Source organism: Melitaea cinxia, chromosome 28 (genome assembly GCF_905220565.1).
Source record: "Melitaea cinxia chromosome 28, ilMelCinx1.1, whole genome shotgun sequence".
NCBI lineage: Eukaryota > Metazoa > Arthropoda > Insecta > Lepidoptera > Nymphalidae > Melitaea > Melitaea cinxia.
In genome coordinates this window covers 2,206,408-2,225,429 of record NC_059421.1, presented here as the reverse complement: position 1 = coordinate 2,225,429, position 19,022 = coordinate 2,206,408, and the positions used below count along the sequence as shown (strand labels likewise).

Sequence of the window (19,022 nt, the reverse complement as noted above, 5' to 3'; positions counted from 1 at the left end):
GTTTCTTAGTTTCGTATTAAGGACAGACAAGTATCAATCTATTTGATGTCAGAAATCATCGTTTATATTTAAAACATAGTTCGAACGCCACGGTCGGTTAGACTGAATATAAAATCATCATATCAAAAATTTCGATCTAGCGGGTACATCGTTCCATAGCTTAATTTTAGCTAAAGCACCGACCCGGTAAGTCGGAGATGCCGGTTCGATCCCCGCTGGAACGGTCGATTTTTGATATGATATTAAAAAATTTGTTTAGAATTTCCTAGTGTGTGGGTAACACAAAAATAAATCGTAACAATTAAAACAGAGTTATTAATTGTATTCTAGTATGCTAATTTAAAAACATACGAACTGAGTGACTTGTATTTAAAAGTAAAGCGGCTTAATGCGCTGCGTCAAAAGGCAACCCATACAAACATATCAACCTCTTGGTAACACGCAGGTCGAGACATCAGAAATATTGTATTTCAAGCTAATTAGGACAAAATCGACAAGATTTGCGTTGCATCGTTGCATCATTGCTTGTATTTTGCTTGAAAATTGCATTTCACGCTAAAAACGCAACTATTAAACTGGACCAGAGTTCATTTCATATGAGCTAAGATGTATAATCTAAATTAGTTATAAATTTGGTTCAAAATGGGTACTGGTGATAGAAATAATACAATCACATAAGGAAAAAAAGATGTCAAAAAAAAAAGATATGCTTTTACTATATAGACACATTGTGTATAAAAAATACATTATTCAAAGCTTATAACCTGAACCATACTCCCAAGTCCAAGGTATTTGCCTAAGCATTACAGAAGCACTATTATATCAAGGACTGTTTATGGCATACCGTTGTACCAGAATGTCCTTATCGAGATATACAATAGCAACAGAATTAAATAGTTGTAAATCAGTAAAGCAAATGTATTAATAAAGATACATGGGTAGGACTTTTAGTGATACAAACGATACGACTTCACACGGATATCTGAACTGCTATTAAACTTGATAAATACTAGAAGATCGACCGAACTTCTGACGCCAAACTCTATTTTTGTAAATATATATATATATATATTTTTTTATATTCCTATACAAATATTATTTTAAGTTCTGACAGTAACGAAGGTAAAAAGAAACCTCCGATTTGATGCAGTCATTCGATAGCAGCGATTCATTTTTCGCTTCAGTCTGTAATATCCCACTACTGGGCATAGGTCTCTTTCCTCATGTAGGAGAATGACCAGAGCTTAATCCACCACAGTGCTCCAATGCGGGTTGGCGCATATATTCCCTATTACGAGTAACGGTCGCAATCAGGTGTACACGATAACAACAGGGACCGACGACTTAATGTGCTCTCACAGGCACGGTGGGGAAATGAACAAGGACTGCACAAACACCCAGACCATGGCAAACATCTGTATGCCTAATATAAATGTTTGTCATAAGCGGGGATCGAACCTGCAACCGTCAGCGCGACAGCCACATATCCCCTACTATGAGTAACGAGCGCTATCAGGTCATTACATGATAACAACCGGAACCGACGGCTTAACGTGCTCTCTGGGGCACAGTGGGGAGACCCACAAGGACTGCACAAACACCCATTCATTTTTATTAATATAGAATTTATTCTAGGCAATACGAGATACTTTGTTACAATTTTTGGCTCTGTTTCAAGTCTTTAGCCAAATTCTACCACTTCTGCCGGTCGTAAATGGTTCAATGGATACTTTGAGATACATTTACGAACATAAGTAGGAACGAATTTGTTACTCAACTATTAATAGTATAAATTCCATAGGAACTAAATATCATAGGCGTTGTGATGGTAGGTACTTAGAGAGCTGGCTTAACGACGGAAAGTTTAAGTTACTGTCTGTAAATGTCCTTCTGTTAACCGAACCATTTATGATGGCACGAGAGACGTGTCGCTTATTCATTCTTGTGGCGCTTGACACGAGAATCGTGTCAAATTAAAGTTTACTTATTTTGAACTTGACGGATGGCGAATAACGGACTCAGTGCTAACCTTAAAACTGCGAAATGATCTCTTAACCATAATCAGAATGTATCCAGTCTGTTATGGTACTATTATAAATAAATATATATCTCATTTTTATATATGATATATCTCATTTTTATATATATCTCATTTTTATATATATTATGATATAAAATTTCTACGATTTTATTATTACTGTTAAAGTAAGGTTTTGTTTTTTGCTCTTTCAGAAGCGAGATATTCGAGGGAACGTCGTGAAATCGAAGAAGACAATTACGATGACGTGTTAGCTGATGAAGCAAACGAAGACGCTCAAAATGACGCCCAAAACGACCCCCAGAACGACGGCGAAGGTAAACAGACAAACATTGACACAACCAAATTTACTCCAACCTTTACACACACACACATTTTTTTTATTGTTTATGTAAAACTGAACCGTACAGAAGACTGAAGGTAATAATACAGCTTTCAAGTTGTGAATGGATAGGGTCACCAACGCGCTTGCAATGCTTCTGGTATTGCAGCCGTCCATAGACCATTCGCTTACTATCAGGCGGCTCGTTTGCTTATGTGCCACCTTAGTGATGTGAAAATATGAGGCATGTAAGCAGACGAAACACCACATGTTAAATGAGAACAGTGTATAAAAGTCTGCAACATTATTAAAGGAGTTAGAGGGATGGTGAGCCGGTTTTTAGGGAAAAGGTGTCTGTACAATGAACAGTAAAACCCCCCAATTACAATTGAGCCTAACTACTAATTATAGAATTCAATTCAAAAAAAGGAGGAGGCTATCAATCCGATTGTATTTTTTTTATGTACTTCATGAGTTATTACTGGGTATACCGATGTTGATGATTCCTTATTTAATCGAAAGTAGGATCGAGCGTTAGTGCTTGTTGTGTGATTGCATTTCAATTTGATCGAGATCGGACAAATACTTTTTTAATAATTCGTATTCAATTGATTATTTTATGATTACATATGTCGTATTAGTTGTCGCTGTAATTGAACTCTGTGTTTTTCCGCTTGCAAGCAAACACAATTATTAGTGAAGTGTACATTCGTCCACACATGTAAAAACTGATACACACACGCAAATAGGGACAGTAGAAACTGCTTTTCACATCGTTGGTTTAATACTTACAAAGATCAAATATAATGCGACATACTCGTAAAGTTACCCATGGCTTTATAGCGTCTATAAAGTTTACTACCAATTATTTTTGATAGGATTTAATTTCTTACATTCAGACATAAATGTTTTTCAAATTATCACTTATGTACAGTCTCAATTCCGATTTTTTATTTTTTATTTTAGGTCTATTAAAATAAATAAAACATTCTTGAGATTGACATTATTTATTTATACACATTATTTCCAATAATTCACCTATAAATAAACACATATATACTACACTCAGATTTGGGGCGGGAATGGAAAAACAAACTGCACCAATGCGTAGTCAAAAAACATAATTCTTGTACTATGTACATATTCCTGTAACTCTTTTTTGTTATTGCTTCTTTGTTGTTCGATCAATTATATTGTTAAATAATTTCATCTACTAGAAATAGGGACTAGAGAGAGAGAGAGACAGAGAGAGAGAAGCGGTATATGCACTATAAACACTAGCAACAAAAACAATTTTATTTTTGGAACGAAGTTCCTTACGGCAGGCTTGACATTTGGCTGGGCGAGCGAACTGAACTGAACGAAAAATATATAACGGAAGTGACGTAATATCAGTCACACGACTGTATAATATGACGTTTGTAAAACTAAAATATTACTAGTAAACTTTTTTAAAATTATTTATGTATTTTTATACTGTCGACAAAAATAAATAAAGACATATGTTTTTTTTATTTCACTTAATAGTTTGAATTATTATTGTTATTATTATTTTGTTTGATTTATTTTATTTTACGGTATTTATTATTTTCTAAAATACTAAATTTCCTAAATACTTTTATGTACTTAATTAAAAACCAATCAATAAAATTAAAAAAAAAAAAACAATAACTAGAAAATATATATAAAATTCAACATTTTTTTTTCAAATTGTGTTGCTTCTATACTATCCGAAGGAACTTCGTTCCTACCTGGTGTCCCATGACACCACATAATTTTCTTTTATTTTTACTATTGTTTAATTATATTCAAAAATAGATAATAGACATAAGCAATAGCAGTCATCATCATCATCATCATCATCATTACAGCCTATACAGTCCACTGCTGGACATAGGCCTCCACAAGTTTACGCCAAAAATAACGTGAACTCATGTGTTTTGCCCATAGTCACCACGCTGGGCAGGCGGGTTGGTGACCGCAGTATTGGCTTTGTCGCACCGAAAACGCTGCTGCCCGTCTTCGGCCTGTGTATTTCAAAGCCAGCAGTTGGATGGTTATCCCGCCATCGGTCGGCTTCTTAAGTTCCAAGATGGTTGTGGATCCTTGTTATCCCTTAGTCGCCTCTTACGACACCCACGGGAATAGAGCAATAGCAGTAATTGATATTAATTCTACCGGAGCCTCCTGGAAAATCTGCGACATATGCTGACTCGTCATAGATTTACCGGAAATATCTTATCGAAGTCTATAATTATATTATAATCGAGCTCTTTAATATAAATACTTACGAATAATCTGTTACAAATTGTTCAGAAAAACAATGCAAACTAACGACTTCAAAAGTGAACCACTACTTCCTAGTATCACAACACATGCTAGGTTTTAACGAAATTGTAACTATAGTCAAGATAAATCATCAATCAAAAACAGCAGTAGAAATAAGGTCGAATCGTTTTTTTAATATAAGAACAGAGTTTGAAAGATTTTATTTTTAGTCATTCTTAAGTTAGTTATCTTACTCCTAAAGATTTAAAGAACTTCTTATAACTGCATGTACACCATTTGACAGTAGTTTAGTACTTACAGTCAAACTTGACACACAGGATTTTGAATTATAATCTGTGATAATGAAACTATGTTTTTTTTTGTAGACAACGACTCAGATGACGATGAGGTTATAAACGCTGTTATTGTCACGCAGCCAACAACCTACAACGTGTCAAGTGGACAAGACATAAGACTGGAGTGTAAAATTGCACCACCTGGTAAGTCCCGTCAATTACTAATTATGCCCTTTTCTTTTATTCACATACATTCCGATTCCATTCGAATTAGGTTCAATCTTTAAATACTAAAAATTTTACCACATACAAACATTTGGTACGGATTACACATTTTGTAGTTACTTCTTTGAGCTCATGCATTGTACATACGAGAAATATATTTCTACAGAAAAGAAAAATATTTAATCTTCTTAATTATGGCATTTATCGGTTTTAAATGCTATGGAAAGTAAAATTGTACGTTGCACAATCAGAAAAAAAAATATCTGAGAAGTCGACAGCAGCTTAAGTTACCAATCGAATCCTTTTTTTTTAATTTTAAGTATTTAAATTTCATAAGAGTCTGTTCGGCCAGATTTAAAAAAAGGTCAGTGATATATAGATACACATACAAAATAAGTATATGTATATAGATAACAACTCTTGAAACACGCAACTCATCTCTATTAATAAATTAATTTACATAATAAGTGGACATGCTGTCTATCAACGTTACCGTTAGGCGGAAGTTGTTTTAGCGCCACCGGAACAACGCCATCTTGTGACGCAACATAAATTATAAGTCAAGTGCACGAGTCTTTTAACGACTGATATAAATTTATTACGAACGTAATAATAAATAAATACTGGTATTAAACTGTAAATAAACAAAATGGACAATAAAAAATTTAACAAAAAAATTATCTGAGCAGACTTACCTGTCACGTTAAAACTTATAAAACAGGTAAAAATACAAGTTACCTGAAGTTTTTTTTTTGAAATATCATTTCAACTTTTCCAAAAACCATTGCTAACATTGAAAAATAATGTAATCTATTATATTTATTTCTTTTATATATTTTTTTTCAGATGGTGGAGTCGTTCAATGGTCCAAAAACGGTACACACTACTTCCTAGGAACACAGAAAAATTTTCAACAAAACTTGACTTTATACATCGATGACAGGTTTTCTATGTAAGTTAATCCTATAGATGTATGGATACATTCTGGTATAGAAATTGAATTTGTTCGCCACGCTCTAGTATAGGTCTAAAAATACATACTTAAAAAATTTTCGCAGGATATTCAGAACGAATGGTTTCTCAACTATAAAGCACGATACTAAAATTCAAATAAATTTTATCTAGCTCGGTTTTGATACGCAATATTCTAATATCTCAGCCTCAAATAACAATTAACCCGATATATTCGGTCGAATAAAGACATTGATGGTTTACTCACACATGTCTTTCTGGGACAACTATTTTTTTTTAAATTTCTCGTTTAAGGATCAGTCACTTGCTTAGAAGTCAAGTAATTACTTAAAAATAGAAGTTTGCTATCTCGCATTCAACCGGCGCAGGATTTATCAGTACCACTTTTCACTCCCATCGCGGATTCCCGCACTCCTAAAATAATATTACAAATTCTAAAATTAAATCAGAAATTACAGGTTTTGGTTTATCATATTATAGTGTACATTATACATTTTTATTTGACACGTTACGTTTTATTTGACACGCCCAGTTGTGGGTTATTACATACTGATTCGTTTATAATTTAACAATCATAATCTGTTTCCCAACAAAATAATAGTTAAATCCTAATTATGCACAGGTTGGCCAATCCTTTAAACTTCCTGTCAATTGCAAATGCTTACGATTAGCTAAGCTGTGGTTAAACCCAATATATCTATGTATACAGTATGACTAATTTTTATCTTCCTTTGAAAGTATATTAGACATAACAGTCTTTTAGTCTCCCACTTCTAAGTTGGATCGTCATAGTAAAGTGTCAGGTACGGTCCTCTGATTCCATCGGCCGGACGAGAAATTACGCGAATTCTTTTTTTAAAAGTTAAGTAAAAGAAGTCGATGTTGAAGCTCTTTCTCTAATTTTTTCTCTATTTCTCTTGCAGCCCCGCAAATTCCACAGATCTGTTGATAAGAGATGTGAAGCTGTCCGACAGCGGCAGCTACATGTGCGAACTATTGCAGACTACGAGCAAATCAATCGAACACAACTTAGTCATCTCCGAATCACCCAAAGTTATCAGTTAGTACTTATACTATTATTTTTTATTTATTCTATGAATTATTAACCTTCATACTTTAATGTATATTTAATAGGTTTATATTTGAAAGTTATTTGAACCGTATGTGATGTGATGTTATGTCATGTTACTGATATTTCTTTTATAGATAGGAAAAATAATTATTATGGCCAACGTCTTATTGACTCAAATATAAAAGAGTTCAATAAAATATTCAATTAATAAGCGAAATAAGCTATAATAGTTACATGCAACGATAATAATAACGTAGATTTTTACTATACCATATTACATACCCCATCTGTCTCCTGAGGTTCAACCAATGTACTTAATAAATATGACAATATATCGTCTATATGATAATGTAATTGGCTTCGGAGTTTGGCCATAAAATTTTAGTAGAAATATTATTTTCACATTTATAGTATTATCGATTGATTTATAAAAAGATGTAACGATGGATACTTTTGAAATTGTTTAAACAACTTGATTTTCTTTGTCGAAACCCATTACAAACATATACCATTATATATTTATATGATATATACACAACTTGCTAATAATTTGTATTTTATATGTTTTTCTTCATCACAGGGTTCACAGCTAGCAATAATGGTCAAGTCGTGGAAGGATCAGACTTATTGCTGACTTGCGAGGTTTCCGGTTCACCTCCCCCGCAGATCATCTGGTCGAGAGACGAAAACGGGGTAAGATTGATTTAACAGATATATATTATTGGAAATTTATGAAAGAAAAAAAAAAGATTGTGAAATCAACCAATGATAATCAATTTTAAAAACAGAAATTAATAATAGATTACTTGGATTTAAAATAGTGGTACCTAATGGTTCGCAACAACAGACACAAATATCTTGTCCTAATTGTAAGTTTGTAGGTGTCTTATTGCTTGGCAAAGATCTTGTCGGAAGAGAAGAAACTGAACCAGAGGAATGTAGTAAAAATATTAAATAAGTTTACCATTATCACTATTTTTAATTCTCATAATGCTCATATATATGTATAGAAACGAATGTCTGCTTCCGTTAGTTACGACATAACTTGAAAATGACTTTACCGATGTCATTGTCATTAAGGATCTTATGGAAAGGGTAAAAAATGCCCAGAAAACTGAAAAATAACAGACAATTTAACACCGTAAATTTTGGGTGTTTGAGACTTCGACTGCTTAGAGCAACGTCTGTTGAGTCACTAGTAAATATTTTGTAATAAAAATTTCCAACATGTGTTGTTCTATTTAAAGTTACAAGTAATAATTGTGTTTGCTGGCAAACGAAAAAAACCCACTTCAATGACATTGACAAGTAATACAGCGTAAGTAGACGAATACACCCAGCAAAAAGTTATGCGGATTTTCGATTCCCTCGATTTCTCCGACATCCCATCATCAGATCCTAGTTTCCTTATCATGGTACCACACTTAGGATATCTCCTTTGCAACAAAAAAAGAATTGTCAAAATCGGTTCATAAACGACGAAGTTATCCTTGAACATACATAAATATATATATATATACGGTCGAATTGAGTAACCTCCTCCTTTTTTGAAGTCGGTTAAAAATAGTATAAAAGCAAAGACATATTGTTTGTTTATTTTGCATCTAAATCTGTTATTTGAACGTCAAGTTCATCCTGTTATTTCCTCGATCGGTCGAACGAACATGACAGACGAACTGATATGTCATCTCAACCTAGTTAGACCAGGAAATGTTGAGACTACCGGAAACGTAGCGCCATATTGTCATTTAATATTACGTAAATGACAATTGTTTATACTTTATTAATATGAATGAAGTTTCAAATATAATTTACTTGCCTGCTCCTTTTTGTAGGTGCTAAACGAGTATATTTCGCAAATGTCACGTAAAAATAACTTTCTTATAAAAAGATATAGACCAAATTTAACGTATATAATAAGAAAATCCGTCCGCCCGTCACTACAAATATATAATTATGTATTTTTTTTTTTTGTTTTTATTTTTATTTAGGACCCTATAATATTTTTTCTTAAATTTTTACCACAAACTAGTATGAAATTCAAGTTTAAATAGCAGCATTTGTATTTAATTCATAAGTCTTAAATAGCATATCGATATCCTACAAATGAATAAATTATTTCAAACGACGAAATACATCTTTTTTTACTACATTATGTACATCTTTTCGTTTTGTTTTAGAAAAGAGCAATAGCTATTTAAAATACTTTATTGATCTATTAAATCAAACAGCTTTTATAACGTATTTTTAAACATCATAAGTTATATCCCAATAAAAGACATTACTAAATAAGGTAGTAAAAAAATATATGGATAGGCTATAAATACATGTTTAAAAACTAAAATAATACAACTATCTCTTTCTATCATTGCAGAACAAGCGTCTGACAGAAGAGGATGGTGAATTTTTGAAGAACACCGTCTTCATTAAAAATGTGAAACGCCAACATTCCGGTAAATACTACTGCTACGCTTTCAACGGAGTCGGTTCAAACCAGGCTGAGGTCTACATTCAAGTGAAGGGTAAGTTTCATTTACACAGGTAATTGTAATATTTATGTAAGATAATACAAAATTACCTTAGGCTCTAAACAACTATGTTTTTTAATACCGTTTGTGAGTATTTTAAAATATATTTTGCTTAATTTAAATTTGTTTTTTTTTTTTGTTTTTTATTCAGAATCTAATTAATAATCACTTTTATTTACATTTTCAAGTGTTTGTAATAAGGATCTTATTTTTATTTGGGTTGGGCATAGCAGTAAAATGTAAGGACGCGTTGGCGCAACGGTCACAGAAACATTTGTATGGCCATACAGATGTTTGCCGTGGTCTGGGTGTTTGTGCAAATCTTGTGGGTCTCCCCTGTGCCTTGGAGAGCACGTTAAGCCGTCGGTCGTCGTTTTTATCATCTACACCTGATAGTGATTGTTACTCATAGTAGGGAATATATCCGCTAACCCGTATAGGAGTAGCGTAGTGGATTAAGCTTTGATCCTTTTCCTACATGGGGAAAGAGGCCTATGTCCAGCAGTGGGATATTACAGGCTGAAGCGAATAGCAGTAAATATCCTGCTTAAAAACTAGGATAACCCGTCTGGAGAAGCATCTAAACCTTACAGAAGATCACAGCTAAATAACACTGTTTTCAAGCAGTATTGTTTTCCTGTTGGTGAGTAAGGTGACCAGAGCTCCTGGGGGGATTGGGGATTGGGTCGGCAACGCGCTTGCGATGCTTCTGGTGTTGCAGGCGTCTATAAGCTACGGTAATCGCTTACCATCAGGTGAGCCGTACGCTTGTTTGCCGACCTAAAATAAATGTATATACTTTATTGCACTAAAAATAATGTACAGAAAAATTATACATAAAATCTAGTGACATAAAAAAAAAGACTCTTGACGAGGGTCGTGGCTAGAGAGTGAACAACGCTTATTTGCCACCGTTGTAATACAAAAAGCGAAATATTCATATGATTATGGATATGTTTAACTAATTATTAATTACACACGAAGGACTAAAATCGTTTGCAGGCAAGCCCCGCGTCCACGTACACAGGACAGTCGTGAACTCCGCTATTAACGTCGAAGCCGTGCTGCAGTGCGCTGTTCATGACGATCTCGCGTAAGTTAAATACTTTGTCTTCTAAATATTATAATTTCAGTTAAGCTATTCATATGGTAGTGTGGATGTCTGTTTGGTCTTAAAGAGGAGTTAGAATGAAATGTGACTGAAACTTAACTTTTACTGACAGGTAAGAGTTAGAATTTGTAAGTAACCTCAATATTTTTTTTATTTGTGAATTGTTATATGATAAATAATCAGCGGAAAGTAGCAACAAGTACCTATAAGATACTCAATACTGATTTTCAAAACCAAAATTAAATGATTAGAATTCTAATAATTACTTTTGGCGAAAAGCTACGGCATTGGTTTAATAAAAAAAAAAAAGACATTTTTTTAAATTATAGTTAAGTAAGAAAATTAATTTCGATTACATCATTCGTTAGGAAATGTATAGCATAGCCAAGAATCGCGAATCAGCACAGCGTTTTAATTTCTCAACATTTTGAGATCAAGTTTTTTTATCCATTTGTTTTAGATTTTTAAGTGTTATTTTTTTATTTTAGTTCCTACATCCGTTGGTACAAAGACGGTCAACGTATCGAAGATTCATCTCGTCAGTACAGCATCAGCACTAGAGGTCAACACTCCAACCTCACCGTTATTCCTAGTAGCGATGCAGATTTTGGTACTTTCACATGTGAGGTAAGAAAAAATACTTATTTTTTACCTATTTTTACCCAAAACAATATAACACGATATAGTGTAACAAATAAAGGGTAGGTGAAGACAATTTATAGTAAAACATAGTAATTGGGTAGAAACATATATAAAAGTACCCATATTTAGGAACAAAAATTAAGACAGCTTCTTCAGACCAGGTCGAAAAGTTACCGTAGTCATCTTCATTTGCAATTTGTAGGTCTATTTATTTTCTATAATTAAGAGTTACCCTTCAATTTTTGAACGTTGATTTTAAACTTTTTAGCATTTTAATACATATACAATGTATATTGAATCTTGTTAAAATTTTGATTCAGGCTGAAAACGAATTAGGCTCGCACAACAGATCCATCGACTTGGTCCAGAGCCCAGTGGTCGAAGAACTCCAAGTAGACGGACCGAGGATCTCATGGACCATTCACTCGCACCAGCCCGTCGAACAGATCGAAATTCAGCTTAAAGATATGTCTGAGGTGAGTTTCATTCATGTCTAATTTCATTTTAAATATAGAAATGTGAATTGAATTATTTGGTGAATAGTTAAACAGTTCACAAAATTGTAATATTGAAAATCAGGGTATTTATTTATTTATTTAATAGGAATGGTACCTTACAGAAAAAAATATAAAAGAAATAAAGTGTAACGTAATTATTAAGGCCAATTAATTTCGACAATCCATTCGTTAAAATTTAAACCAAGTAGAACAAACGTGAAAATTAAAAAAAAAAACAACAAAATAATCTTTATAAAATCGAAAAATGAAAACAATTTTACTCAACTTGTATTTATATAATTGATTTTCGTAAGAGCTTCTATGTCATTGTAAAAGTAAAATTACACAAGATAATTGATTATTACATTATTACATTATAATTACAATTTATATATTTATTATTTATATTTTATTTTTTTTTTCTCGCTTCAGCCTATAATATCCCACTACTGGGCACAGGCCTCTTTCCCCATGTAGGAGAAGGACCAGAGCTTAATCCACCACGCTGCTCCAAGGCTGAAGCGAATAAATTTTTTTTCAACTAAGCCATTATTTTTGAGACTTATGTATATTTTAATATAATTTTGTAAAAGTTAAGTAATTGCCTATACTTATCTGATCTGATCTATTTATATCTAACACTGTAACTCATCAGATTACTTATAAAGCAGGTCAAAGTTTTGGTAAAATTTTTCTAGCTATTACAAGATAGGGTTGCTATGGATATTTTATATTGATTTAACATAATTTAATAATAACTCTATTATATTTTATAGGACGGCGAATGGAGAACGCTGAGTATCCCAGTGCCAGAGGGAAAGAATCACGAATATGACGTTGTATACTCTCTCGACAATCAGCTGCAGAGCGGAAAGTACGAAGCTAAAGTCAAAGTCAAGAATGAAAAGAGCTGGAGCGTACACACTGATAGCGCTTACGTTGAAATAGGTAAGCTATTTATAAATATACCTTTTTTCCAAATTTTTATCGATCCCGACATCCGCCAATCCGCAGTGGAGTAGCGGCCCTTCTTCCAGATGGAGAATGAGGCTTATGCCCAGCAGTCTGATGTTACAGACACAACTAACATACATGGCATATAATATGTATATAGACAATCAAAAGGCATTAAATTGAACAATATATATATATATATATATATATATATATATAAAAGCAAATATACAAAATATAGTCAAACAGAATCAAGATAGTCTTTCAAGTTAATTGCGAAAAAAGTTAATTGAGGTAGGGCACAGCAGGAATTTCCTGCTCAAAATATGGAGCAGCCCGACTGGGGTAGTACCTCGACCTTACAGAAGACCACAGCTAAATAACACTGTTTTCAAGCAGTATTGTGTTCCTGTTGGTGAGTAAGGTGACCAGAGCTCCTGGGGGGATTGGGGATTGGGTCGGCAACGCGCTTGCGATGCTTCTGGTGTTGCAGGTGTCTATAAGCTACGGTAATCGCTTACCATCAGGTGAGCCGTACGCTTGTTTGTCGACCTAGTGATATAAAAAAATGTGATAAGTTTTTGTTTCATTTTGTATATAATTTTATTTGTTTGTGCTTTTATAATTTCGTTGTTTTTTTCTTTTTTCTTTTGTTTAAATTTTATTTTATTTTTCGCTTTTTATAGAAGCTCAACCGCAGTACATTCAACACGCTTCAAGTAAGTATATATATATTTTTTTGTGTTAATAATATAATTAGTTCAGTAATATTGTAATTAGAGATTTTTTAGTGTTTTATTCTTTTATTTTTTAATGTTTTGTAGCAGCTTTATATTATTTATTTTTTATATATAGTATTCTCGTGTCACAATGTTAGTTACCATAATCTCCTCCGAAACGGCTGAACCGATTTTTTTGAAATTTTGTGTGCATATCGGGTAGGTCTGAGAATCGGCCAACATCTATTTTTCATAGCCCTAAGTTATAAGGGAGGGGGGGGGATTAAGAGGCTTAATATGGCAAAACAACGTTTGCGGGGTCAGCTAGTAATACTATATAATAGCTAGAACTCAAAAAAATTAAATTTGATGTTTTTTTTTTAAATCATCCTAAATCCACAATTAATAACAATGTACACTAAAATAAAATGTAATTTCTTTAATTACTAATGTCAATATACATATGTATTTTTTACTATATCTTCAATAAATAAAACTTACCTCAATTACCTTACTTATAGGTCAGTGTCATTTATAGTTTTAGATGTAAGTATAATTAAGTTTTTATTTTTATTTTTTCCAGTATACCGGGGCAGTGCGCATTCCATCTCGTCGTCATCTCTAATACTCGCAGCATCCATCATGTACCTTCTCGTGCGAATGTAAACAAACAGACTAGACTAATTATTTATTACTAGTAAAAAATAAGACAAGTATATACATTCGCTGTTTTGTTCCCTGTCGATGTTCGAACACCGCTTTTTGTATAAATGTTAAAGATTTGAAAATTTTATCGAAAAAAAAAAAAATTAATAATAATCGACTTTTGCATTTTAACGTATACTCATCTTTAAGGCTTTTCGACGTAATAATATGAGATATGCGTTCATTCGACGTATTGTAGTTTGAAAGAAGTACAAGGAGTACAAAAATTCGGTACTAAGAGTAACTTTTAAAAGACGTTATCAAAAGCCAAGTTACTTAAAAGATGTACGTTTCAATTTAAGAAAATTGGTAATTTCTGTGTTCGACACATAAACAAAAGAAACATAGAATTCGAGAATTCTAATATTTATAAGTCTCTAAATAAGTCTTGAATTTAGTTAAAAAAAAAAAACAACATTATTTTAACATTTATTTCATTAAAACAGAAATTATAAACAATGTTTATAATATTAAATAGAATAGCACTTTTTCGCCAATGTCACGTAAAACGAGATTACAACCTCTTTATAATTTGAAGACCATTTTCTACAGCAATAATATAATTATATATATGTTTTAATTGAGAGATCACATAATTACAACAATTGTTGTTGATAACACAAAAATTGCCAATTTACTTAAAATAATAACCCCAATATTCTGTTCGTATCTTACTATCACTAACTTATGTAATTAAATCTATATTATCATCGTATTTAATTATTTTATTGTACATATTATACAATTTATATTTTATAATTAAATTAATGATCTATTGGTATGTTTCGTTTATTAAAAAAAAATAATTGTATGTTCTTTTTTCATCAATGTAAACTTTCTCACAAAATAATTTTAGTTTTTAAATGTATTAAAAATGTAGGTAATTATTACCAAAGTGTAATTAAGTTTAATCACATTAAGTGTTACATTTTTTTTTTTAAATTGCTTATAACTTTTTTTTATATATTCACTTGATTACAGATAAAAAAAAAAAATCAGTTAAATAAAATAATTAAACTAATACCAGTAATGTAGTTTTAAATAATGTGCCTAATAATACAATAGTTCCAGAAGGTGCTGTACCTTTTTTAATATAATCGTAATCTTCCAGTTCATTGTATTTTAATGAAAAGGCATTGCACTTTCAAATATCTCAAACAAAAACTAGCTAAAAAATTAATACGCTACTCATTTAAATATCGTGCTATCTTTTCACCATAACGCTGTTTGTGAGTGATAAAAAGATACTTTTTAAATAGTGCAGCGTTATGTAAAAAAAAATGACAGATGACAATTACAAAAAATGACAGATGACAACTAAAAAGATTTTGACAGTACAATGACTTACCAACTAGTCTTTAATATTAAAATCGCTTTTTTTTTTTTAATAAATAAGTGAATATTTTGATTAAGAATTAAAATAATGTATTGCTTTTAAACAAATGTAGGTTTTTACATTATATATCATGTGTAGAGGAGATTACAATACTTTATAGTATAAAAGTATAATTAACTATGTAAAGATGGACTTACAGAAAATGACATGGGTTAATGGTTTCTTTTTTTTCAGTTGATTTTGTTGCCATAGATTCTTAGAATAAATTATAATCTTTAATTAATTGCATTGCAGTTTTACGCTATTATTTTTTTGTATTATTAATATTTTTAACCTACTTAAAAATAAATAAATGAAGTGACCGTTAACCTATGTTTACTAATCTTAATTTTGATTATCAAGTTGATAGTTAAAATTATAAATATGACAATTTTATTGCATCTTAAACACAAACTAGTTCCAAACTTCAACCTTTATAAAGAAAATTATAATAATAATTTAGAAGTTATTACATTTTTAAATGAAAGGATGTTTTTTTATGTTTCTTTTAAAATTGTTCAATGTATTGCTTAAATACCTCCGTCAAACAGGATGCATATTTCGCGATTATTTCATTATATTGTTTAGAAATAATATTACATTAGTAAAATGTCAAAACTATGTGATTACCACACCTCTTTCTTGTCATTTTTAATTTGACGTTGTTCAATGAAAACATTGACAAAATGGCTGACAACGCACTTGCAACTTCTCGAATGTCAAAGATTTCTTCTGGGCGGCAGTAACTTTTGAATATCACGTAATGCTGTCCGCTTGTTTTCCGTATTTTTATGATAAATAAAATGTATAGCAAGTACATTGTAATTTAATTTGTAAAATGACGCAGCGTCAACTTTGCACTAACATAACGCAAAGTACAAGTATATTCTCTCTTACTGTTATATGTTAAGCTACATTTTAGGGCTCGCGTTTTGTCGCATCCTATTTGACAGGGCTATTATAATACAATTAAAATAATATTGTATTCCAGATGTATTGTAATTGTATTGTAACTATTATACAGTTAATTTGTAATTCTGTAATTGCGATCACATTGTTGTACAACTAGCTGTTTGTGCCTTCTACTAGAAACGCTGGAGGTGATATTTTCGATCTTAAATAAACAATTAATGTTTGTAAATAATTATACACGACGAATTTGTTTTGTTTTTATTTTTAACACCCCTCTATACTAAAATTATACCATTTTTACATCAACTAGATAAAAAAAGGCTACAAAGAATAAGTAAATATCTTTACGAACACACACGGTCGTCTGTATCTAAGGAAAGTAACTTAACGCCTTTGTTTTAGATAACGGTTGGCTATATTATATATTATAATAAATAAATAATTAAATAAATATACGAAAGCTATTATAGTTAAATAAGTGGTGGCATCCCTCCCAGCTTAAGCGTGGAAGTAGTTCATCAAGCTGCACTGACTTGGCATCTTAACGCACAAACACGGGGTGGGAATCAAATCGACAACCCCTAGAGCAAAACAGTACTAGTACCCTATATATTTGTATATATCTTCAAAATGGCGATGATAGAGCTCATTTTTAAATTGATTCCTATTCAAAAATGAAATATAGCCGACATTTTGTTAGAAATTAAACTTGTCATACAGTACCTATTTGTTTAGTTGAGATAACACATAAAAAATGCAGTCGAATACCTAAAGTAAGAATACTTATTTTTAACCGACTTATATATTTAGAACGGAAATCGAACAATAGGGTGACAACCTTATACAACATTTTTTTTAATATACAACTAGGTCGGTGAACAAGCGTACCGCTCACCTGATTGTAAGCAATTAGTGTAGCCTATAGACGCCTGCAATACTACAAGCATAACAAGCGCGTTGTCGACCCTACCCCCAATCCCCCAGGAGCTCTGGTCACCTTACTCACCAACAGGAACACAAACTGCTTGAGAGCACTGCAGCTGTAATCTTCTGTAAGCTCTTTACTGGAACTATCGTAACTATAACACCAGCAATAGTTAATAGATAAAAATTACTAAATTAAGATAAAAAATTATGTGGTGTCATAGGACACCAGGTAGGAACGAAGTTCCTTCGGATAGTATAGAAGCAGCACAATTTGAAAAAAAAAATTAATTTCATATATATTTTCTAGTTCTTGATTTTTTTTTTAATTTTGTTGATTGGTTTTTAATTAAGTACATATACAAAAGTATTTAGGAAATTTAGTATTTTAGAAAATAACAAATACCGTAAAATAAAATAAATCAAAGAAAATAATAATAATAACAATAATAATTCAAACTATTAAGTGAAATAAAAAAACGTACCTACCTATGTCTTTATTTATTTTTGTCGACAGTATAAAATTACATAAATAATTTTAAAAAAATTTCTAGTAATATTTTAGTTTTACAAACGTCATATTATACAGTCGTGTGACTGATATTACGTCACTTCCGTTGTATATTTTTCTTACGGTTTTAGTATCACATTTTTTTCAGTTCGGTCGCCCAGCCAAATGTCAAGCCTGCCGTGAGGAACTTCATTCCAATAATATGCAATAAGTCACTAAAAGTTTATCCGGTGTCATCCTTTCAACCTTTGTAATCCGCCAACCCGCAGTGGAGCAGCATGGTGGATTAAACTCCGACCCTTCTCCTAAATAAAGAAAGAGTCCCATCCCTAGCAGTTTTAGTTTTTTTTTTTCTATTTTGATTTATGGGCTTTTTATATCAAAACTGAAAGTGTTAACCACTTATACCTTAATCATAATCGACAATTAAGTTGCCTAGACTTCGAAATATTCCTAAAAACAAAATTCAAACATATTTTTTTTTTTGAATATCATATCAAAAATTGACCGCTCCAGCGGGATCATCGATCAGGGTACATCGTTCCATAGCTTAATTGGCTAGAGCGCCGACACGGTCAGTCGGAGACCCGGGTTCGTATCCCGCTGGAGCGGTCAATTTTTGATATGATATTCAAAAAAAAAAAAATGTTTAGAATCCCTAATGTGTGGGTAACACAAAAATAAAATCGTACATATTCAAACATATTACACCACAAAAATGTTGGATATCTTCTTCAACACCATGAATATTGGAATTAGATGTACTAACTTTCTTCAACATCCATCCAAATTTTGTCATAGAAACGTGTCCAGGACGAAGTTTTAAAGCCATTAAATTGTTTGACTGGTTAGTTCTGAACCAGAGAACCACGGGAGTCGAGGAATGTGTGCTGTTATAATAGCCGTTCTGGTGTAGTGTTGTTAGTAGTCGCTTAAAACAGCGACGGCTTG

At 31.9% G+C, this 19,022-nt stretch overlaps 1 protein-coding gene across 1 annotated transcript; it reads left to right on the top strand.

The window, feature by feature from the left end:
* The first annotated feature begins 642 nt into the window (after positions 1–642).
* On the top strand, positions 643–14,364 carry LOC123667405 (protein amalgam-like). The gene is made up of 13 exons (XM_045601310.1): positions 643–646; positions 2,233–2,355; positions 5,015–5,128; positions 5,996–6,101; positions 7,045–7,181; positions 7,774–7,886; positions 9,568–9,715; positions 10,724–10,814; positions 11,321–11,459; positions 11,795–11,950; positions 12,748–12,919; positions 13,612–13,644; positions 14,228–14,364. The coding sequence occupies exons 1-13, from the start codon at positions 643–645 to the stop codon at positions 14,308–14,310; spliced, it is 1,419 nt and encodes a 472-aa protein (XP_045457266.1). The 3' UTR covers positions 14,311–14,364.
* The last annotated feature ends 4,658 nt before the right edge of the window (positions 14,365–19,022 follow it).

Bases quoted from the DNA above. Each gene is read 5' to 3' on its own strand.
- LOC123667405 (XM_045601310.1), top strand. The intron at 6,102-7,044 runs GTAAGTTAATCC...TTTCTCTTGCAG, and splicing joins ATCGATGACAGGTTTTCTAT to CCCCGCAAATTCCACAGATC. The intron at 12,920-13,611 runs GTAAGCTATTTA...CGCTTTTTATAG, and splicing joins TAGCGCTTACGTTGAAATAG to AAGCTCAACCGCAGTACATT.